The 25,657-nt window shown below is 32.7% G+C and overlaps 1 protein-coding gene across 6 annotated transcripts in view; it reads right to left on the bottom strand.

Moving 5' to 3' along the window:
* Positions 1-2,121: 2,121 nt before the first annotated feature.
* Positions 2,122-25,657, bottom strand: part of TRIM24 (tripartite motif containing 24) — a 115,504-nt gene continuing 91,968 nt past the window's right edge. For 3 of the 6 annotated variants that reach the window (XM_074267808.1, XM_074267809.1, XM_074267810.1), the window contains 11 exons: positions 23,379-23,647; positions 20,245-20,418; positions 15,718-15,897; positions 13,794-13,929; positions 12,282-12,354; positions 11,151-11,319; positions 10,439-10,764; positions 7,708-7,840; positions 5,050-5,124; positions 3,369-3,518; positions 2,122-2,909 (listed from right to left, as the gene is read on the bottom strand). In XM_074267808.1, coding sequence (XP_074123909.1) covers positions 2,700-2,909; positions 3,369-3,518; positions 5,050-5,124; positions 7,708-7,840; positions 10,439-10,764; positions 11,151-11,319; positions 12,282-12,354; positions 13,794-13,929; positions 15,718-15,897; positions 20,245-20,418; positions 23,379-23,647 — 1,895 coding nt within the window. In that variant the 3' untranslated portion in view covers positions 2,122-2,699. Of the gene's footprint in view, positions 2,910-3,368; positions 3,557-5,049; positions 5,158-7,685; positions 7,841-10,438; positions 10,765-11,150; positions 11,320-12,281; positions 12,355-13,793; positions 13,930-15,717; positions 15,898-20,244; positions 20,419-23,378; positions 23,648-25,657 lie in introns of all 6 variants that reach the window. The other 3 variants (XR_012482297.1, XM_074267811.1, XM_074267812.1) reach the window with 3 other exon arrangements.

Here is a 25,657-nt window from a genome sequence, read left to right on the forward strand (position 1 = left end):
ATTCCTGCAACCAAATCCCAAAAGAAACCTCCATGGGTTTCCAAGACAGGAATAGAAGCTGGAGTTCACAAGTTTAGGTCAGGGAAGCCTGAGTCACAATGAACATTTTTTTACAGCCCTTTCTTCATCCTAGGGATGTGTCAAGACTAGGGTCCTCTTAATGTCCTCTGCCAAAAGGATACAAAACATTATGACTACGATACAGCCAGGCACCAGGGGGAACTAATTAATAAGGTAGCAGGCAATACGAGGTAATTTAAGGACTATGTATCACTATAACTTTGTAACCTGAGTCCCAAGCACATAGTAGTAGGAATTTATATGCTTAATTGAAATTAAGATATATAGAGCATTCAGAAATGCTACAGATAATCGTAGAGATGATCTCACACAAAGTAATACTGAAACAATCAATGTTCCAGGTGGCCAGGTGAAGAGATACACTCAGAGGCAGTGTGGGTATAGTACAAATATTGGATCAGAAGATCCAGATATAAGTTGTAGTTCAGACACTTATTAGTCTTGGACAAATGAACTTCTTTCAGCTTCAGTTTTATCATCTGTAAAATTGGAGCAGTAACACTTACACTACCTACTATTGTGAGGAAAGCACTTTCACCATAAGAATATGAGCTCTCTCTCTTTTCTCTCTCTCAAATGCTTAAATATATAGCAGAGGTAAAGCAGGTAACCTGACAGTTTGCACTGGAAAAAAAAAAAAAAGAAAAAAAAAAAAAAAAGGTATGGCACTGAATACCACAGTAAGAGGTATGTATGTACACGCTTGCAGGAATTCTGGCTCAGTTTTATTTAGAAAATTACATTCTCCCCCTGCTGAAGCTTCACATCCCTTTGGTTGCCCTCCTCACAACAGTCTAGTTAATGTTGCTCTATTCCAACCCAAGGGATGAATAGGGAAAGTCTATGGGGTAAAAAAAATTGTGACAAAAATATTAGCCCAACAAGACAAAACACTTATGAACAGCTCAAGAGCTTTTGTGCTAATAATGCCATTGCATACCTAGAGTGAAACTGGTGAAAAATGTCAACTATAAATAACAACTTTTCTTAATTTGTCTACAATTACACTCAAAATCATAACAGACACCTCATTTAATAGTTACTTTTTAAAATCTCATGATCTGGGTTTAAGACTGCTAAAAGATCCTACATAAACCAACATGGAAAGCAGTATTAATATTTTAGGAGCAAGAACGTTCTCTACAGGAAATGGGAACAAACCTATTGCTTATGGTCAATTTACTCTTTGTGTGTCATCCTCAGCCGTACCTTATGACCCAACTAATTTAACTTCAAAATATCATCATTGGGATGTTTTTGAAGTGCCCTAGCCAGAGTTTTTTTCCTTACAGGTGGTTAGTTGTTTTTTTATTACCACTTCAATGAAAGTTCAACAAAGTTCTGTCAATGTAAAACATTTCATCAAATATATTAGAAAATTATAGGTAGGCTATTTTGTTCCTTCTTCCCTAAATTTACATTTTTTTCCTTTAAAAATTTGCCCAAGCATCGAAAACAATGAATAGAAAGAAATAAAGTCTGAGCAGGTTTAAAACCTGATCTAATATGAAATCAGGAGAAAACTTCTTGTTTCTTCTATCCAGACCGATGAGAAGGAAAATCTAATCAAAGTTCAACCACAATGGAGGGTTTTAGATGACACTGTTAATGAGTTCTGACACTATTAAAACCAAGGCAGAAAATAGCAAACGCTAACATCTAACAAAAACTCCACTAAAAATTTTTACGCCAAAACACAATTTTATCCTAAACAACACGAGACAGTGAAAAATTACAGAAACTACTTATTCCTTTTTTTTTTTTTCTTTTTAAAGTTCATTAATGCCCAAAAGTGTATGGTGAAGCAACTTCACATCACATACAGTGCAAATGGCTGTTATTTCAAAGAATTCAATCAAAAGCCATGTGGTAATGAATGAGGGCTTTTATCAAGAGTAAAAAACAAGTCACATCTGCACTTAACGCTGTTAGAGGCAATAACAGAGAAGACACTAGTTCCAGAAATGATTGGCTAATAGCCTAAACACACCTGATACATAAAAACATCTTCACAGACAAGCCAAAAAATAAACCCAAGCATTTGTTTTCCTGATTTTTCTTTAATACACTCTCCATATTACATGACAGACCATCAGGTACTTCCTTAGTGGCATCTACCTACACTTCAATCACACCAATCAGTATCCTAGGACATTTAATATCATATTCGTGGCATACTGTTAAGTACAGTAGAATAAACTTATAATGGCCAGCCACGTGCCTTTGGTAAGAATGGGTAGTGGTATCACATTTTCTGAAAATGGATTAATTCACACGTTGAAACCACATTTAAGTTTTCAACTTTAGGTGTAAATACAGTCATTCTCCCTCCTTTAGATAACAGTCATACTTTCAGATGCTGTTGTATCATTTCTGAGAAGGGGAAAGGGACTTGATCTCAATCTTTAATGATGCTTTCCCCACCTTTCCTTAATGGGGATGAGTGAGAAAGAGAGAGAGAAATGGATTATTAAGGAAAATTGACATCTATTAAAACGTCCACAAACCTAAATGTCAGAGTGGTCATGGACTTTTCCTTGCAATTATGTTAATCACTAATAAAAAGGTTAAAAAAAAAAAAAAATAGAGGGGTCAAACCAGTCTGTCACTGTTGTCACTTATTTAAACAGCTGGCGGTCATCAATGCTTTTGAGCCGCTTTTTCCGTGGCTGTACAAAGTCATCGTCTGAATCATCACTAAATATGGTATCTTCTGTTTCATTCTTGAATTCTTGCTTTGGAAATTTTTTCTCTGGATAAAGGTTTTTCAGGAGGTCTTCAAAATAGCTTTCAAGTTTTATACCAGCACTGGCTACTTCAGAATCAGGCTATTGAAGGAAATGAAAAAAAGAAAAAAAAAAATAACATCAATACTGATATCAAGAAAAAAACAAATTCATTATAATTTTAACTATATAAAAGTTCGATTAGATCTGATTGCCTATACATATGAATGATATAAGTGCTTACCATGTTCAAGATATAGGGTAAGACTTAACTCAAAGTTAACTCAAGTATAATTAAAAACTTACAAAATATCTATTAGGAGATTCTTTAATCTGAAGTGAGGGTATGGAAGTCTATATAATTATAAAATTGTAGGACAAAACAATTTAAGTTTTATGCAATTTCAAATGGTAGAAGAAAACTTGCTTCCAAACTCATTTGCAATTAACCTGAACTCTTGCACCAAAAGGATTATTATATATATATCTCTCAGATGTGAAACATTTTTATTTGTTTTGAAATAAGAATTATCTTTAAAATAACTTATCTTTATATCTCACCTCATTGAATTCAGCACAATTTTCAAAAATCAGTCGGAAATCAGCCACAAAATCTTCAGGCTTGGTATACACTGGGGAATCTACTTGGAGTTTTTTCTTGATGGTAGACAAGTCCATAGGATTTTTAATTATTTTGTAATAATCAGGCACCTTTAAAAACAAATCAGATATCATTACTCCTAGGTGTGCTGTGTCTTAAATACAGATAATTTATCAGGTTCTAAAGTTCAGATGAAATATCTCTGGATGCTATTAGCCAAGTGCTTTTGCTGAAGTAGTGATTTATAAATACGAAATAAAATTAACAGAAATTAAGTGGAAATAGTGGAAGAATTTTAGAATAATTTGTAACAAGTCTCAAATTCAGTGATTAGGAATTTTAAAATGGCAGAAGAGGCAAAAACTTCCAATGCTGTCCCTCCCTTCTTAAATACTCTTTTCCTCCAACCACTCTTAAGTGGCCCCATACAAGTATTAGCATAAATAATTTTTGGCAATGTGTCACAACCTCCAATGACAAGTGCTATTACATTTTAAGTCTTAGGACTAATGAGCCAATTACAACTTTCATCTAGGTTTAATCTGAGGGCAAAGAAATCTTCCCAGTACCCTGAAATCATTCAAGTAGGGATTCTCATAAAGGAAACTTCGTTAAACTGTATGATGGGGGCAAAAATGAAGGGCAAAGGCTAAATGAGATTTTCTACATTTTAAAAGATGCCTTTAGGTGATATTAAATGTATTAGGCAACACAGATTTTAGAATCTATATACCTAAGAAATCAAATCTAATGCTTTCTTTATATAGTTGAGATAACTGAGGATTGGAGTAATTAAATAAAAAATATGCTGAATTTTAAACAAGTGAAAAAAAGATGGATTTTGAAAAACCCCAAATATTGTATATAGGATTAATTGGGTTTTTATTTTTGTAGACCACTACTAGTTTTAAATTACCAAAAATAATTGATCTTCTGAAATGATAGTATGTACATAAATTTGAACTTCTAAAAGTTATAATTATATAAAATATGGTAACTTTCCAAGCCCACTGGAAACATGTAGTGTGAATTCAAAGAAAGTGACTATGAGGGGTTAATTTCTAGACTTAAATACACTACATATTAAAGGTTAGATTATGGATGGCAAAACTAAATGCTGCTCCTAATAAAGAATTGATTCTCTAGGAACAGTGGCTCAGTGGATAGAGCACCAGCCTTGAAGTCAGGAGGACCTAAGTTCAAATCTGGCCTCAGACACTTAACACTTCCTAGCTGTGTAACCCTGGGCAAGTCACTTAAATCCAATAACCTCAAAAAAAGAGATAAGTCTTGAAAAACAAAGAACAAAAACTTTCCTTAAGTCTTCTGAAAGAACAAAAATAATTTTGCTACAAACTATATTATAGAAAGTACAATTGAAGTTATAAGAATTCAGGTAGATTTGTGAAAACTATGATCAATAATACCAATACTAGACAGTAGTTTACAGAGTTTTTTAGGCTGAAAATATCAAATGAGTACTGAGCTTAATATCTCAATGAGTTTTGTGGGCAAATAAATACCAAATAAGAAAATCTGGAAAACATTTTTAGTGCCAAGAGGGTCCATCTTCTCCTTCTCAATCGACAAATCACATTTCTTTTTATTATTATAAGAACTAAGTATGACATGAATACTTACTGTAGAAGGAACTGGATCTTGAAAAGCCAAACTCATTTCATGGCAGTAAAGGAACAAAAGTAGTCGTTCACACTTCTGAAGAAAAAGATTGATCATAATGTAACAAGGCTTTACAAATGCATATGTATACTTAATAGTCATTCATTCAAGAATCATGCTATTTGCTGACGATAAAAAGGAAAATACAGAATAGTGCCCTCATCAAGGTTACAACTCAACTCGAGAGACAATATGAAAACTATTATACAAATGTTATATATATGCAGGTAAAATTGAAGATAAACAGCAGAGTAATAGTGATAAAGATCAGGAAAAGTTTCTTGTGTTCATAAGATATTAAAGAGAAGTGCTGTCCAAAACAATAAATATATAAATCATTACCAGTATCAATGAAATACAAATGACTAATGATTACATTTGAGGAATAAATTCCTTTCTTCTTCACTGATCTGTGAGGTAAACTATACAATGTTCCAATTTGCTTATAATATCACTCTTTATATGTCTAAATCATTAACCCATTTTGACCTTATCTTGTTTAGTGTGTTATAACCAGCTCTAAGAAATGAAAAAAGTTCCTGCTACAGATCACAAGACTGTAATGTTATCATAGACTGGTGATAAAAACAAACAAATAAAACAAAAACCTGACATCTGGCAGAGGCACATAAAGATCATTTGAATAACTCGACTAACCCTACAAGTAATTACATTTTCTGGAATAATAAGTTAAAAAACAGATTGATGCAATTGGTATTTTAGACATGATTTGGATCAATTAAAAAAATAAATAAATAAAATAACCACAAGTCCACTGTGATACTCAAGGCACCAAACTAGAATTTGAAAATAAGAGAACAAATATTAAACTTTGTCAAAGGAATAAGTTTGATTTATAAAGTTATAAGTTAGCATAAGAAGGATGAGCTTCTTAAGAATAAAATTTTGCAAAGAATAGTCAAGTGATTTCTATGAGAGAAGGAAAGTTAAAGGAGATGAGCATGGCTATAATTCCTCAAGACTAAAAAAAAAAGATAGTCATGAAATTAGATCTAATAACAAAGAAGGAAGTGTGGTATGATCTTTTTAGAATACTGTCCAGTCCTAAAGTCTAGGATGGGTTAAAAATTATTAAATTAAATGTGATAGGGATATATGTCATTACTTAAGCTTTGGTAAAAGGAATCCATAAAAGAGTAGGAAAAAATATGCCTCAAAAGCACTTATGTAGGGAAGAAAGGAGGAAGGGCTTATAGTGGACTACAACCTTAATAATACAAGAGTGATACAGTATTCAAGAAAGCTAATGCAATCTTCTATTACATTAATAGAAGCAATATGTGCCTAATAATGGAAGAGATGTAACATACTTCTAGAAAATAGGGGTCAATTTTGAGTGCCACATTTTAGAATGGACATTGGATAAAGGAAGTAGGATGTTTTGTACAGAAAGACTATGAAAAAGACATAAGTATGAACATTACTCAATTATTTTCCTTGGTTCCTGAGAGCAGAACCTGGTTGAATGAGTTAAAGGTTAAGAAAAGGCAGATTTTGGCCCATGAAAAAAAAGTAGTAATACCTTCTAATAATTGGGGCTATTTTAAAAATGGAATGAGTTGGGGACGAACACGTAGGCAGTCAATTGTTACTAGGGGTCTCGAAGCAGAGAATGGATGTCTATTTGTCAGGAATATTCAAGATGATAGTGTTGGAGGAATGATGGTCTTCAGATGTCATTTTCAATTGTTTCAATTATAATTCTATGTTTGTACCCTGGGCACAAACTAGAGAACAAAGAGGAACACGAGTAACAGACTTGGACTTGAACAGACTTAGCTAAAAAACAAACAAACAAACAAACAAACAAACAAACAAAAAAAACAAATGACAAATTTTGCCCGGAAAAAAAAAAAAAATAATAAAGGGATAGAGCAGGGAAGTGCACTAGAAACTAAAGACCAGCTAACTTAATTGAAAAAAATACAAACCAAAAATCATCAACATAAAAATCATGTGGAAAGAAAATAAATAACCCAGTATAGAAGAAACTGAATAGTTTCTACAGCCTTTTAAGAACAAATTCTGTCAAACTTGTCTATGACAGAGAAAGAAAATAATTTGGGTATGCAATAGATGTTTTGAGACCAAAATCTTGATTATTGCAATAGTGCAAATAGCTGTGGAAGAGGACACAGCTTATATCTATTGAATCAAAAGATGTCTTATAGCACTCTTACCTTTTTTGTGTGCTCCTAAGCCCATGCGCACCATCCTCCCCACATTTTCTCCTCATACCCTCTTTTCTCATAATATACTAGTGCAATATAGGGTGATATTCTCTTGCTAGGGAAAAAAAACTTCAAAGGTTCATAACATTACATCTAATGTGACCTTAGAGGTCATCATTATTTATAGTACTATGTAATTTATTACCATCATTGATATTTGACAATTACATGATAAGTAAAATTTTTTCTCATAGGGTCCTGCTTGATAATTCTTCAATTTCATTATAAAAGCAAACTCATCACCAAAAAGGATTTTCTTTTAATAGGAGGAGGCAGGAGGAAAAAAACCCTAAATGTGACTTTTTTTGGGAAAACATTTCTACTTTCCAAAGTGTGGCCAATCACAGACAAAAAATTTGAAACTTACCCTTTGATCTATTGGCGTTAATCCTACATGTCCTTCAGATTTTCGTTTTTCAGAGCTGTAATTGGGATCATCGCAATCATACTCAACTTCTGGTTTGGATAAGTCTCTACAAAAAGTACAAATCCACTCTCCACTATAATAAAAAGAAAAATGATGTTCTAGAAATTTTTTTGGAAACATATTTATCCTAGCATATAAAATTTTAGAAACATTTCTCTCACTATTATGAAAGATTTAGAGGAAATCAGTTTACAAGGATTAAAAGTTTGTCTTTTCCCTAAACCTTAGTACCGAGTATTTATTCATGAACTAGTATGTATTTTAATGAAAACAGAGTACTAGAAGAGATGGTCATCTTTTAGCTCAACATTCTATGATCTATAAGAAAAATATATGGATCTTCTTGGACTTTTCAATCTAGCTGAAAAGATAATCACAAAAGAAAGTTAATTTATTGTTTAAAAGCAAACAAAAACATACCAAGGGATTTACATACTCAAAATAATTCTTTTCTATCTAAATCCTAGCTAGACTTAGAAACAGAGGTTAAACTTAGGTGCTATATCACCAAATCCACAATCATATACAATGTGATAAAAAAGAATGGCAGAGATAACTTTTGAAACATAGTAGTAAGATCAAAGCAAAAGATTCATTTTCATTTAAATCAAGAAAACTAAAGAACTATATAAAAAACACTGCTAGGTACTGGAGAAACAAACACAAAAATAAAACATCTCTGGCTCCTAAAGTTTATTCTGTGCTGGAGAAATACAGTATGTTTAAAAAGAAACTTCTCTGAGCATTAACATACAGAACTTGGTGAAGAGCAAAAAGGAATAGGGAAAACTCAGAAAAAGCTTTAAAAGTAATGGAGAACTAAGCCTTGAAGAAAACTACTACTTCTAAGAGGTAGAAGAGTGAATAATTCCATTCCAAGAACAGAGATCAGCTTACACAAATGCATGGAGTTGAGGATCTTCTAAAGGAAGTTATCAAATATATATAAGGTAATAATATAAACCTAAATCTAGAGATAGAAGGCTTTAAAATAAATTTGTATTTTATTTCCGAGAAAGTAGAAGCAAATCAAGATTTTTGAGCAAAGGAATGACACAGATTTTCTATATGAGACAGATTCAAAGAGATTATTAGATGTTAACTGTAAAAATTCAAGTGAGGTGTCAATAGTGGCAAAGGGAGAAATGTGAGAGAGAAAGAGGTATCATTGAACAATTTGTGGAAAAGGAAAAAACAGAAGATTTTGTAGTTAAATTTAAGACTATTTTGGGATTTTGGGAGAGGTGAAACAATTAGGGTTAAATGATTTGCCCAGTGTCACACAGCTAGTATTAAATGTCTGAGACCAGACTTGAACACAGGTCCTCCTTACTCCAGAGCCAGTGTCCTATCTACTGCACCAGAGAATCATTGGAATGCTTTGAACAAGTCTCAGTTATCAAAACTTGTGGAGTGTACAGGAGAGAGATTAAGGGTATGAGAACAAGCAAGCAATTACAAGGCTTTTGAAATAGCTCAGATGGGAGGTGATCAAGACTGAAATGTGTCTTAACCCCAGATGTGCATTTAACTGCCAATCTCTTATTATGTCACATTTACTCTGCTCAAATTTAGGATTAAGAGCTCATAAAATTTTGGGCATTATAATGGTATCTCTTCCAAATCAATCCCATTTATCCTCTAAACATAGCAAAAAAAAAAAAAAAAAAAAAAAAAAAAAGCAGGTCTGACCATGTTAATCCCCCTAAATCAACTGGCAGTCATGACTCCCTATATCTCCTGCCTTTACATTAAAATACTACGTTCCTCTGTTTAGTCTTTAAGACCCTTGACAACCTAGTTCTACCGGAATTTCTAAGATCCCCTTTCTCTATGGCCTGGGTATCTTGGTAATCGTGATAGATAACTCATCTCCTGTTCTTCACACTTTTGCATGAAGTAAACTCCTTTTCTCACCTACACCATTTAATTTGCCTGCACTAGCTTTCATAAATTCCCTTTTGAAATTGGTTTCTTAAAAGGCACAAATAATGTTCTGAATATGATATATCACAATCAACATTCTTACATTTTTTGAATGCTTTAAAAAAAAAAAAAAAATCACAAAAAGGAAATACTATTGTTTTCCTAATTTGTAAACCATCTTTAGCTTTCCTAAATTTTACTATAAAGACTAACTTGTTTTAAAGTTTTATCATAAGAGTTCTATTCATAAGAATGGAAAAATTCAGATAAGATTAAACATTTTATAGAGATTAAATTAAAAATACACAGGTACATTCAGGAATCACATCTCTTTAGGTATACTCTTTACTCTTAAGAATAAAATGTAGGTTTCATGAAAACATTAAATAATGCCTTATTTAAACTTTATATTCACTCAGCTAACAAAGTACTCTAAACAAAACAGGAGAATTAACATTCATTGAGTTAGTTTATTGAAGGAAAAATTAATAAACATGAAAGTATGATGGCAGATCCCTTCTTAAGCATATTTCATAGAATCTAAGTGACCTACTTACCAAAATCTCTTTTAAAGCTAAAGAAAAATCGTCTTATTTGTGATATCTGATAAACTACTGACAAGTGTTTAACAGAGGTGTTTTCCCAACATTCAATTTTTGTGGCAGATACGGATTTATAAAGTAAACAATTATTTTGGAATCACAGACAGTAAAAGAATAATGAGAAAGAAAAGCAGACAACTTACCTTGGGAAATTCATCAATGTAGGCACATGACAAGTAAGATGGAACACTTTGGGGCATTTCTCACAGCAAAGGAGTTCTCCTCCATTCTGACACACAGCACACCAGTCTTCATTGGGGTCATCATCTTTTCTACTTTCTCCACCATGAAGGGGTGACTTCTGTGAGGCACCTCCCCATCCAGACTTTGCATTTGAAGGACTTGCTTGAAGTCCTGGTCGATCCCCTGTGCTATCTGGAGCATCTGTTCTTAAAACAGCTTCCTCAGATGTGGCATTATGGTTACTGTCCAAGAGCAATGATGTAAGTATGCTTCTGGGAAAGTTGGTCTGCATGGGAAAAGGAAAACACACACACACATAAATGTAAAATGGACTGCTTTTTAAAAAGTATTTCCCCCTAGATCACTGTTACTCTGCTTGCCTAATTCAAATCCCTTACCTAGAAAGTATAGAAGAATTGAATATAGTGCATTCTAGACATTCTATGACTGAGCATGCTTCAAATAATGTGATTTTATAATAAGATTGGTAAAATTATACATGAAAACACTATAAAGTTACAGTGTTATTCCTAGTACATATTGATATTGTTACAACAATATTTTTTAAAGTCAATGGTGCGATAGATTTCCCTACTTAATAACTAATATTCTAACAGTTATAAAAATTTCAACCTTCAAACTAAGAACAGTATCTATGATTTAAATGATTACATTTTGAGATCTAGGTTCTTCATCTGTTTCTTGCTTTACTACAACAATAGGGAAATCATAATTCTCATGTGGGCCACTATTTTCCTGCTTGATTCTGATTGGTTCCAACATAACCACTGGGACTTTGTGTGTAGAATCAGCTCCTGTTGGTTTGCTGGAAGAGCCAGAGCTATAAAAAAAGAAAAGAAAGAAAATCTATATGTCATAAAATTATTTGCAATGTTACAAAAGTGGGAAATCCTTAGCATGGGACAATATACAGTCAATCAAATAAGTCTGATGGGTAAATTCATGAATATAGCATTTGTATTTAATGTTTTCTGTTCCCAGAATCCTAATTTAATAGTTTAATTTCATGACAGGTTAAAGTAGGTGTCTATCTGAAAGCTATACAAGAAATTTAATTAACATGTGATCAATAGAAAAAATGTAATTTAAATTTTAAACAATCAACATTTGAGTGAATTTTTGGAACAAAACCCATGTTTTTGCTTGACCTACTAGGGTGCATCAGTATCCTATAGCCATTCTTAAAAACAAAACAAAAATCCGAACAAGATGAAATTAAAATATCAACATCAATACAGTAAGAAAATTTAATTTTAATGAAGTGCGAAAATCATCAAAACCTTGCTGAAAAAACATTGAGCTGAAAAAACATTAACTTTTTGTGGACAGAGCTAAATACCAGCCTTTCCTACTTTATCATCTAACCACTCATAGCATAAGGATAAAAGAAGAAGCATTATTTGTGACAAAATTTAGACAAACCGATATTGCCACTTATTCACCACACTTCTATCCATTCAAATTCATTATTTTTGTCATCACAAAAGTTCTGTTCACTAATAAATCTATACTATTTCCACTTTAAAATGCTACCTTTGCTTCTATTCAATTCATATTATTCCTATTTCATTTCCACCCATGATTCCACACTGTATGCAAAGCCTTTTTATTTTTAGTAATTGGGTAATTTTTTGCTTTTAATAACTATTTAACTTATATTATAGCTTATAATTATTTGCCTCATTACATTTGAAATATATGAAGCAAAATGCCTGCAATGTGCTAGAATTAACAAAATTAATACCACCACAAGATGTTTATATACTAAAACAGTCAACTTACCTTCCTCTACTTCCAACACTGGAGGCACTAGGTGAGCGGATTGGTGGGTGTACACTGGTCATAGTTACAGGTCCTAAAAATAAACCACATTATCTTGTGTATTTGAGTTAAAAAAAAAAAAAGATGGTGCAAATAAAAAACTGAGTATTATTTGTGTACAAAGGAGCAGTGTAGCATAAATGTAAAAAAAAAAAAAAAAAAGGGTATGACTGCTAAATTGCATGATACAGAGAAATAGTATAATTATCTTTTAATCAGAATAGGATTTAAATTATATATATAAATGATTCAGAATGATGGAAGGCAAGAGGAAATAACAGTTGTAGGAACAAACATAAGTAAAGATGAAGGAGTATATATGATCAAAACAACACCTACATAAAATGCATATTCATTTTAAATAGGTAGCCTAAGGTTTTAGATTTGATAGGAAAGGCAAAAGGAAATTATTAAAGTTTCATGAGGAGGAAGAAGACAATGAAGACTATCTTAATGATGCTGTGTCAAGGACGCGGACTTTAACAAAGATCCAGAACTAGTATGATGGATGCTAATAATACCTAATTTGCGCATGCAAAATGAAAGAAAAATGAGAAATAGGCAATGACACTTCATATCACTAGTATGACAAATTAAGCACATCTCCACCCTTCCCCTCTGGCAGTTGGGATTAAGTGACTTGCCCAAGGTCACAAAGCCATTAGTGTCTGAGGCCAAATTTTAAATCCGGGCCTCCTGACTTCAGGGCTGATGCTCTATCTACTGCCTCACCTAGCTGCTCCCACAACTTTCTAATGACTGGTAAATGATTGTTAAAAAAAAAATTCCCCACTTTATTTCTATGTAAAATTTGCTTTTCATAGGGTGTTTGGTCAAAACTAAAGCAAAACAAATCCTAACCTTTATAGCTGTTTTCTGAGAAATTAATTACAAAAGGAAATGGATACATGAAATCTCATTAAAATATACAAATATAGCTAAAGACACAAAATTCATTAAAATGTGATTTTTTTTCATCAATGTATACCTAATAAAATTATATAGATTCTATAACTGCAGGCAAATCTTTGTTAATGTAAGGAAACCAGCTTACTTTCAGATTATTTGTGAAAGAGTACTTTCACAGTAGATACATGAGAAGACAGAAACATAGGCCTACAGTATAACTTAGGGAATAGTAAAGAGAATCCTGGCAATCAGAAAGCATTATTAAAACACTCATATAGACAGGTGGGGAATGAGATCCTAACCATAGTGGATTAATAATGAGGACAAGCTAATTAAAGTGGGAGACAAACATTTTAACCTCACAAAATTGGATTAATATTGAATACTGAGTAATAGGAAGCTGAACTTATCCTGTAACATCTTATCTAGTTTTGATCCTCAATTGTCAACACCACAATATTTGGCATCAGTGATATCCTCTAAGTACTGAATAAAGAGAAGAAAACCTCTACTTACAAGTAGGTTTAAAAGCTACATACATAAACCAATACAATTGCAATATACCTGGGAGGCCTGGGGATGGTACAGATGAATTTGGTGACTGGACTGTTCTGTTTGAAGGAGGTCGTGGTTGGTTCTGTTCTACACTAGCATCTTTTTTCACAAGATTATCCAGTGCAATAGTGCTTGAACAGTCAATCTTGCAACAAAAACACAAAAGAGCAATTGCATTTAAGAAATTTTACATTAGCAAATTAGGAACCATTTTAAACTTATCCAAAAATGTACACATGCCCACATCAATCTTATATATAAGCAAAATGCATTATCATATGAAAATTCTGGCATTACAGAATTTTCCATAAGAAATAAGAGATGTACTTCATCTTAATAGTTTACTGTGAATACACCTGAATGCCATATAAAAACAGATGTGTATATACACATATATACACACATAAGTTTGTGTATATATTCTTAATATATGTATGTATATATAGTCAAAAGAGGCATATTACAATATATTAAGTGATTTTTATTAATTTTAGTGCTTAAGATCGAAATTATACGTTTTAAAAAAAAACTAATCTAATCACTTGGGTTGCTACTACACTACTCACTATTCATTCTACTTATTTCTACAGCAAAGAAAAACAAAATATTTCTCCAAATCAAAAATATTCTTTTTGGAAATACTTCAAATATTTTCATTTCAGTTACTCTCCCATCTCTACTTTCTACATATGTTAGCATATACTAATCTAGAATTGCTGTGATTAAAAATGAATCAATAGAGCTGAACTACTAAGGACATTCTAAACCCAGTCATGTGAAGTCTTCCTTGGACAAAGGAAAGCCTATAACAGGTCATTGAAAATGTTATCTTAAAAGCTTCTAGTTTAGAAACAGATATTGGAGCTTCTAGGCACTACTGGAATCATGCCCACATTAAGAAGAAGTACTTGTTTGAACAAAGTCTACTACACAATAAATTTACCATGGACAAGGATCAGTAGGGACTAGATATAACATGTTTTAAGTATAAGTATGAAGCTTTTAAGTATAAGCCTCATTACACACCAGACTTGATTTTAACCATGCTAACACACACACATACACACACCCCTATTCTTCAGATTGTTGCTTTAACACTATATATAGAAAAACAAAATTTCTGTCTTGATAATAATTATTGGCTTTTTCAAGATTCAGTGCTGAAGGACTGATCATTTGCATAAAAAAGCATCCAAATATAACTTCATCTACAAATAATATTCCTTCTAAGAATATCACAAAGAAATAATGAAAAAGCTTATTATGACAATCCCAACCTGTCCTGGGCTTTATATTTACTGTTGAAAATATTACCTTCACTGAATAATGAGAGAAGTGGTTAAAAAAAAAAAAAAAAAATTCAACATGTTACTATGGTCTGAGACTTATTTATGTCAGAACAGGAATGGCCAATTAAATATAACATCTTCTATATGGTTCAAGAAATATGAGCATCTGGGAATGAATGGAGATTCTTTGCTATAGAGTCACTCTGGGGAGCTCCACTTTTAACTTTACAGGAAGGAAAGAAAAAGTTCTGCTTCTGTCTATGCTTATAAAAGACATCTTCCTAGCAACTTAAGGAGAGTCAAGCCCACAAACTAATGAATATAGGAATGAATAATGGACAGTAATACAATGATTTAATATTTATAACTTTAGAAAGCTTTATCCATATCAAAAACAAAAGTCATTTTGGGGGAAGAAGGTAGGAAAAAGAATGTCTTTTGAAATTGTAAATTCCCACCATAAAACAGAATTCAAATATATAAATTGGTTTTCACTAAAGCTTTTGTATATTAAAAAAAATAAAAATTTTAAAAATCCCTTTATCCCTTTATTAGGGATAAAGAAATATTCCATATGCTATTTGTCTTAAACATGTATTTAATACCCCAAACTAAGCCTAACTGAAGTATCCTGATATACTTACATCTGGAAGAGAAGGAAGATTATAGGAACTTCCAACTGGAGAACTAAGATCAATCATAGGTGGTCCAAAAGACTTGGCATCATATCCAGCTGCACTAGTAATGGTAGGACTAGAAGGAGTAGATGTGGTGCTACTGGCAGTAGAAGGAACAGTTGATGCTGGTCCACTGCTAATCTGCCACTAGAAAGAAAGAAGTAACAATTTACCATCATTATCCTATGAATGATTCCCTTGATTCTGGCTAGCAAAATTAATTACAAAACATATTGCCTTGACATTTTATAGTTCATTAAAAATTAGAAATTAAAGAATAAAACACAATGTAAAATAATGTAGAACTTTGTGGGGAAATTAAAATAAATTGCAAACAACAATTCCCTTTAGGTTAGTAAGAAAGGAATATAAACATATTATAAAACATTTAAAATGCCATGTATTATGGAATAACATAGTAGCAGAGCAAACTAATATATATTACACACACACACACACACACACACACACACACACACACACACCCACCCACCCACACCCCCAAAGAATAAAAGAACAAGGATGACATATTAAAAGGGGTAGTAAGAGGAAAGCCCAAAATGTAGGGAAAACAAATAGGCCAAGTCTCAAATAAATATCAAGTTCTCTAGTAGATGTTCTTTAGGACTTTAAATGGTTTTTTGATGCTAATTTTTATCTTTTAAGATTAGTGTGCACACTTATCTCCCTTATACTTTCCAGTCTAGAAAACTTTAAATGACATTAAATGAACCTTATTTCTGAAAAATAATTTTATTTTGTCTTTATATCACCTACACTTTCCAAAGCATCCCCTCTCCCATCTTTACCTCCCAACTAATTTAAAGCAAAGCCTTAAAAAACAAGAGTGTTCAGCAAAAACAAATAACTAAATATATAAATTGCTCTACTGAAAAACTTTGATATTACACACTCTTAATCACTGATCTCTCCAAATTATCACTGTAAGGTACTTTGTAAACTCCTTTTCAGTCAAGTTTGGTCATTTAATTTCATAGCATTTAATTTATAATGTTTTGCTATTGGTATTTTTATTCAAATAGAAACCTTTGTAAACATACTTATTGCCGAATATATGGTTTTGTTGGTTTTCATCATTGTACTTTATACTGGTAAATAATTCTTCCCATACCTTATTTCACATGAATTATTTCTTGCAGTATATTAACATTCTATTACCTTTATGTACAATAATTTGCATAGCCATTCTTCAATTAATGGCCATCTACTACTCTTTTGTCCCTCCCCTGCCAATGTTACAATTCTAAATATTTGGAGTGTATATAAGGATTTCCTTTTCTGTTATTAATCTCCCAGAACACAGGGCAATAGCTATAATGAGTTTACACATACATATATGTCTATTAAAGTGTAACAGAACTTACACTTGACAAAAGACCAGAGTTCCTTCCCAACTACAACAACTCCCTAGCTACTTAGAGCCTGAATTTCTTCATCTAAGATCTGCATGACAATATTCCTAGATCTATGATACATATGTGAAATAATATATCTAGTAATAATTTTTCAACTGCTATACCAATAAAATATTTTAATAAAAAAAATGTTGAGGGAAATTTTATTTTTCAGATTAATGTTAACTATTATGTTAATGAAAAACTAGCTAATAATCCGTTTATAATCACCTAGCTGCATAAATAAAAGTTGTGATATGATGTTTAAAAAACTTGGTGTACAGTATCAGATAAACATACATAGTATTTCTCCAATAGAATTCAATCTGTAAAGCATATTCTGAGGTATGGACACTATAAACTAATTTCTAGTACATCAAGTCATAGAAGTTTAATTTCAGAAATATCTAAGAACCCAGAAACAAAATATACATCTTTAAAGTAGTTATGACGATGCCTGTAAATACAAGCCAAAATTTACCAAATGTAACATTTCCCAGCTTTATTCTTGGATTTTCCCTAATGTTACAGAGGAAAAAACTTAGAGTATGATGCAAAGTGCAACAAAAAACACACACATTAAGAGTTAACAGCTGGGAGAAAAGGAAAAAATAAAAAGGATTAAAAATTATGAAGGGCAAAAGCTTTAGAGATAGAAGAGATTTTATACCAAATAATTCCACATAATTAAACAATTCCAGGGAGGTCCTCGTGTGTAAATATGATAATTACTATTAAAAATGATGAGTCATCGGGGGCAGCTAGGTGGTGCACTGGATAGAGCACCAGCCTTGAATTCAGGAGGACCCTAGTTCAAATCTGATTTCAGACACTTAACACTTCCTAGCTGTGTGACCCTGGGCAAAGTCACTTAACCCCACCCTCAGGAAAAAAAAAAAAAAAAAAGGTTGAATCATCAATAGAATATAATGTTCACTATAGCCCTTATAAATAAAATTATTTAATGAAGGTGAAATTATTCATATAAAAGACCCAATTCTTCAGAATAAGCTGGATATTATTAGTTGACTGGGAGGGGGAGGTGCCACACTTACACATACACACCCACACTGTATCTTATGAATTATTCTTGTAATTTGTAATTCACTTATTTTGGAAAGAGTATCATAATATTTTTAACTCTTTCCATCATTTCTCTTCTATAAATCATAGTAAACACAGCTAACTTCAATGAAAAATGTCCTACACCAGAGGAATAGCTAGATGCCATAGTTGATAAGAGCACAATCCCTGAAGTTCCAAGTTCAAATTTGGTCTCAGACACTTAAAAATCCCTACCTATATGAACCTGGGAAAGTTACTTGGAAAAAGAAAAAAAAAAAGTTTGTGAAGGAAATATAATTTACTCTTTAAAAGTTATTTTCAAGTAACTGAAGAGTATTCATGAAATGATTAATATTAAAAATGGAATTAGTTTGAAAAACTACAAATAAAAAAGTATTATTTCCCATTAATTTTCTTTAAATCAATGAAAAATGAAAATACTGAGAATCAAAGGCTCAGGCAAAACAGAAGAATAAATCACTAAATAAAAATAATGTAATCACAGTTTTAGACATGGAAGACACATATGAGGTCATCCAGTACTCCTTCTCTGATAGTAGAAAAGTCCAGATATGTTAAATGAGGTGTCTAAGATTACAAAAGGAGTTAACGATAACCATATTTTGAATCCAAATTCTATGACTTCAAACCCAACAGAATGAGAATAGGTATGTATATAAAATGTGGTCCCAGATATTTTTTAATGCATAGATTTAAGTGACAGTTTCCAAAATGTAATTATTTTACTTAAAGCCTACAAAAGTATAAACAAACACACCAGGTTTCTTCACTATGTAATAATAAAGAGACTTTTTTTTTTTTTTTGGAAACTACCTTTCCCAGTAATCTTTTCAGTTGCTAACTTTAATTCACAGTACAATTCACTCACATCAAAATGGTCCGTATGTGGGTGATGGACATCAGAGGGATTTATCAGAATGGATCTGAAAGAAACTTAGTGGATAGCCAACAATTGAGAGTGGCTGTACAACTTATGGTGTTAAAAATGTGATTGCATAAATATAAATGATATCCATATGTCCAAATAACAGATTGAAGCACATTTTTTTTTTTCTCTCTCTTTTTTGGAGATGGGTGGAGATAGATGTAAGAGACAAAACATGACCAACATCGAAAAGGTTTGCATGATTTTGTATGCTATTTCTTTCTCAATTAGTAGAGGAGGAATGGAGAGAAGGAGACAATTTTAAATTAAAAAAAAAAATGTTTGTTGCTGGTATATTCAAGTCTAAAGATCTTAAACTGGGATATGAAGGCCACTTAGCTACTACATTTACTTATCTTTTAAATCTCATCTTAAGACTTTTTTTTAAGAATGACCTTTCTATATTTTTGTGCTATTAAGAAAAGCAATTTCAAAAAACCTGGAAAGATCTGTAAGAATTGATGAATAGTGAAGTGAACAGAACCAGGAAAACATTGTACATACTAACTGCAACACTGTGTGATGAACAACTAACTATTCTCAGTAATACAATGATCCAAGATAATCCTAATGGACTAATGATAAAGCATATTATTATTTTATTTTCCTCTACTCTCCATTTTTTTTTTCCTGAGTTGTTGAACAAAATGACTAAGATGGAAATGTTTTACATAGCTGCACATGGTAAAACCAATATCTGGTTACTTAATGCCTAAAGAAGATGGGGAGGGAAAGCAGGACAAAATTTGGAACTTTAAATTGATCCTTCTAAGATTTCTTAGCATTCATTCTTTTGCCTTTAGTGCCCCCTGCCAGATTCTCCAAATCTATTAGAGGCAGTAGTTACAGAACCCTGAGTGATAAATTATTTATTCTATGCTTGTCCTTATATCACTGGATTAGTTTGGGAAACACAGCTAGCCTGAAGGGGGGAAAAATTATAAACTTCAAACATAAGGAATTGCAGAGAAATAAAATAATATAAAACATAGAAATTTAGAGGCATTTCACTTATGATTTTATTTATTTAGGAAAGGGCAGATTATAGTTAAGTAGAAAAAATGATACCTGTTTTATGGCTTGCTGGGCCAAAAATGCCATCTGTAGTGGATTAGGTTTTATTGCTTGCCGTGGTATATTCTGGTTGGAAGGGTATCTCAATTGAGGAGGATGAGGAGGGAGAACTGGTCCATTGGGTTTGGGGTTGTGATTTTGAAAATTTATCAAGCGCGGAGGGGGTTGCTAAAAAAAAAAAAAAAAGAGAAGAAGAATACCAAAAAACAAGTTGTTAATATTTTCTTTAAAAGATGCAAAACAGTAGAAATTGCTTAAATCTTTCACTGGAAATCAGAATTTCCAAGAACAAACCCACCATTAAGAAAAACTTTTACACTCAAGAAACTCCTTCACTTACTTATGTGAAGTTGGTACAAATCCTGATAAGTTATATTTATCTAAAATATTTTTGGAACATATGAAAACTACGATTCTATAATCAAGTTTTAAACCATTTTTAAACAATTCATTTCTATAGTGCTTTAAAGTTTAAAAAGAGTTTTTCTCTCAAGCAGAAGAGTAGGGGATACACATGTCCATTTGCCCCATTTGCCAGAAAATAAAGTTTAAGAGTTTCCATGACTCACCACCTCCACCCCAACCCCTCAGTCTCTGATCAAAGATTCAGCACTCCAGCTGGCTTGACCCAAGCCTCAAGGCTGCTGCTCCTGGCCACCTTTAGGCTCTACTACTATTGGCGCTTCCCCACCTGCCACTCACCCTTTTCTGGAAATAGAAATGCATCCACATACTGCTCCTGGTAAGGCTGTATCAATCACTGGCTCTAATACTCCATTTACTAGCCCTCTGCTTTTGCTGAAAAAGTGTTCTTGGCCTTGGTCACTGCTCCCATTTATGTTTTGCTCTCACTATAAGAATATAAGTTCCTGGAGGACAGGGACCGTCTTGCTTTTTCCATTAGTATCTGTGTGCTCAGCATAGGGATCAGCATACAGCAAATACTTAAAACAGGATTCCTTCTTTCCATAAAAATACTAAGTATCAGAGGTAGAATGTAAATTGAAGTCTCCTGGATTTAAATTACAATGTTCTTTGCCACTATACTAAGCTGCCTCTCTATACAATTTATACTTTCTTACCATACATCACACCCATGAATATGTATACTTTATCTTATCAATAGTCTTATCAAGTCTTAGATGTACAAAGATGTGTACCAGTTAATAAGCATTTATGTATATTTATTATACATGTGTATATGTATATATACACACACATACATGACTGGCAACCTAAATCTGTTTTTGCCTGAAGAACTTGATTTATATAATTAAGAATTTTATAATGAACTTCATCACCGACTTCCCACCCCTCCCTCAAAACCCCCTCCCCCCCAAAAAAAAATTATCTGAAGTTAAAAGGATGATATATGTATATGTGCATGTTTGGCTGCATTTGTGAGTAGCTCACATGCCATATATGTGTGTATATTAAATCTATATAACTGCTTTTTTCTTATCCATATATTTATTTGAAGATATTAATGTAAATTTTGGATTGTCTTTTGTTAATAAACTATTATTCAGTAGGTCTGTTATAAAAAAAAAAAGTGACGTTTACTGGACAGGTTATATTTATTCCTTAATGAGTATAAAAATGGGTTTTAATGTATTTTGTCGCATAAAACAAATCCATGAGTGAAATGTGATTCTTCCATTCTAGCAATGTTGACATTACTGGGTCTTATAAAACTTTATGTCTTTTGGTTTGGGGAGTGGACAGGAGGGGGAAGAGAAAGTGGGAGAGGAGAAAAGAGACTATCAATTGTGACCAGGAGGGGGAAGAGAAAGTGGGAGAGAAGGAGAAAAGAGACTATCAATTGTGACATTCCTACACATATCCTCCAGGCAAAAGCAGAATAACAATTTAGAAGAGGGTGAAAGCAATAAATAAAAAGAGGTAAGATCCCCAAATATCCCATGTGCCTTTATCCCCAAAGTTCAGGAAGGATAAAAAGGTATTGATTTAAAGTCCAATGACAAACATATATAGTTATTTATATAACAATCTGTGCTTCTATATACCTTTAGAAACGAAGGGGTGGAGGTGGGGAAGGGAAATGGAAGAAAGGAATATGGAAAGAACAAACATGTTAAAAGATAAAATGATCATATTATGGGTAAATGGATGAAAATTATTATTTGAATAAATGATAAGTAGATGAATAAGGTGATTTGGGTAAGAGAGTTAAAAGTAGAGAGGAGGGTAAAAATAGAGGGAGATAAAATGTGTAATGGAAAAAATTATTTTAAGATATAAAGACTACTAGGAATCAACTACTAAAATACCTTAAATTGGAAGTGACAAGAGAAACTTCCCTCTTATTCAGAGGGTCACAGAATTTTTAACTGAAAATTACTCTAGAGATCATTTAGTCCAACTACTCCTTGTATATACTAAGATGAAATTAAAGCTCCTACCAGCAGTTAAAAAACTTGCCATGAAAGGTCACACAATAAATATAAGAAGCCACAATTTTTAAGCTACTCCAAGGCATCTATTTCTACATAACTGTTATACAAAGAACAGTTAAGAATATTTGTTAACCAATGTATGCAAAAATATCCTTTTGTTAAACAGATCAACCTAATATGATTCGTTTCTAAAATTTTAAAAATAAATTTAAGAATAACAACAATCCAAACAAAATTTTTTATTCTAATCTAATCTGAACATGATTGGAAAATGTAGGAACTCATATCCAAATGCATGTCTCTTTCAAGTTGTTAATATTCTGAATTTCACTTTTTGATTCAGGAAGTTGTATTGTAAAAGTGTTAGGTCTTGATTGAAATGTTTTTAAATGGTCATCAAGTTTTCCTTTTGATTGTATTCCTGATATGACAATTCTAGTTAAAATGGCTAATTTAAAGAAGCAAATAACTAGACCATTAAATCTAAATAGTCAAAGTAGGGCTATCATCTCATTTACAGTAAATTCTCAAATGATTATAAATCAACATTTTTATTTACTGAAATCTGGTGCGGAGGGGGGCGAGAGGGAAGGGAGTCTTACCATAGACTGATAAGAAATGTAGCTCTCTCTTTTTCTCTCTCTTTAAGAGTGGGTAACACATTTATACTAGAGGAAGCTAGATTGGGATGGGGCCGACTTCCAAATTTACCTGATGAGAGATGGAAGGCTGCTGGATGGGCCCCTGCATTCTAGGGTTTGGTAACCCCACAGGTGCTGGCCTCCGTTGCACCTGCTGTCTCTGAGCCATTACCTGTTGCTGCATGTGTTGGAGTCGTAATTGAGCTAGGCTGATCTGTGTTGGAAACTTGGATAATTGGTTTGAAGATAAGCCACCTGGTGGCTGTGAATTCTGTTCCACCACAGGACTCTGCTTAGGCATATGTGGCTGGCTCTCTTTATCCTCGATTACTAAAGAACCTGATTAAAAAGAAAGCCAAATTAAAGATTTTTTTCTGACTACTAAAATTGAATTTTAAAATCTAAACAGCAATCGCATGAAATAATACTAAAGTCATTTTCATGACAAATATTAAGCCATCAATACATTCTCTACAGGATCATCCCATCCTTTCTGATCTGTTCATCCAATAAGTCACACACTCACCTGTTAGTGATGTTAACTTTTATTTTTTTTTTTTTATCCATGCTTAATTTAAAAAATATTGCTCTCAGCACAATTTCTTACTCTTACTTTCTGAACTATTAAATATCCAGCAGGACTAAAGCCTCATCTCATTTTCTCTTCTTTTAATAAACTAACATTATCAGGTAAAGTCTGCTTATTTACATGGTTTCTTTCTCTGTAAATTACTGTTTTGCTCTGCCTCATTCACTATCACTAGGATAACCATTAAGATTATTGTATTAAAACTCTTGATGAGTGAGAGGCAATGTTTAGGATTCCATTCCCATTCATCCATCTTGTAATTGTCCACATTAAAATTTTTTTTTCTTTACATTGCACAAATTTACAAATTTGCATCCCCCCCCCCAAAATAAAGATTACAAAGAGAATTCAAATCAATGTAATCAAAAAGATTGTAACCACTAGATGTCCACCAGGTTACAATCTAGTTCACAAGATGAATGAGGAGGCTGGTAGAACTATTAACATTTTGAATGAACACCTGTCAAGGATTGCACCAAGACAGGTTATACTCTGACTTGTTTAAGATAATCTCTGATTTTCATCTGAGAACCAATAATTTAGCCAATTTCATCTTCAATTTAAACATAGGTTTAGTTTCCTAAATTGCACCACTGAGATTTCAAATCTCAACTTTTCTGTTTGGAATTCAGTTTCTTCCCAATCTTACATTTGTTACTATATTCTCAGACTCCTAAGAGAAGTAGCAGTACACAAAGCCTATAATGCCTTTAAATATGCCAATCTCTCAACCCTGAACACGGTCATCATGTTCATAATTTCCTTTAAAATACATCTCTTCCAGGAGGCATTTCCTGAGCAATCCCAATCTACCACCCCTCAGCACCTTCCTTAAGAGTAATATACATATATCTGCAGATATAATCTGATAAATAATTGGGTAAAAGTGATTCACAGTTATGTATAAATGTGAGAAAGAGAACATTTTAAGGCTTTTAACCAGGAAGTCATCATGCAGGTCCAATGGGTCAGTGGAGAGATTTCCATCTGATTGGAATAGAAAAAAAATCTAATAAATGATAGATGGATTTATTTCCTTTATAATCATTTCATTTTATGCATTTTAAAACATTACTCTAAGCAGGGTATGATGATATACCCGTGTAATCCCAATTACCAGAGAAGTTGAGATTGGTGGACAGTTAGAGCCCTGAAGTTCGAAGCTGCAATGGGTTACTGATCAGGTGTCCATACTAAGTCTACTAGTGGAAAGATCTACCACGCTGCCCGAGGAGGGCTGAACAGACCCAGGTCAGAAAGCAAGACAAAGGTCCCATACCTATTAGTAGTGGTGATGGGGCCCATTAGTGGCTGATAAACTTGCAGCCTGAGTAAGATAAAAGGGGAGAGGGAGAAGGAGAGGAAGAGGAAGAGACAGAGAGGGAAAAGGAAGGAAAAAGAGAAGAGAAAAGAGGGAGACAAAAATCGCAAAACCCCATCTTATTTTGAAAAATAGTTCAGTTTTCACCAGACTACCAGAAATCTTAGCCAAAAGTTAATGCTTCTGTGACTGCATCAATCTGTATCTAAAGTCAGAAACATTGCCAAAGTTGACACCTCACTTCCCTCCATCACCCTCCACACAATTGTTATATGTAAAAAAACATATACAGAAGTGTTGAATGAACATTTATACTGAACAGAGGTCATTAATTCTGAAATGAGCCTCTGAGTACCCTAATCTTAAAACCTTTTTTGTATATTCCCTTCAATTTTAAGAGACTGTTGCCTGTCAAAAGATCATCTCTTTCTTTTGTCCC

Source organism: Sminthopsis crassicaudata, chromosome 5 (assembly GCF_048593235.1).
Source record: "Sminthopsis crassicaudata isolate SCR6 chromosome 5, ASM4859323v1, whole genome shotgun sequence".
Classification (NCBI taxonomy): domain Eukaryota; kingdom Metazoa; phylum Chordata; class Mammalia; order Dasyuromorphia; family Dasyuridae; genus Sminthopsis; species Sminthopsis crassicaudata.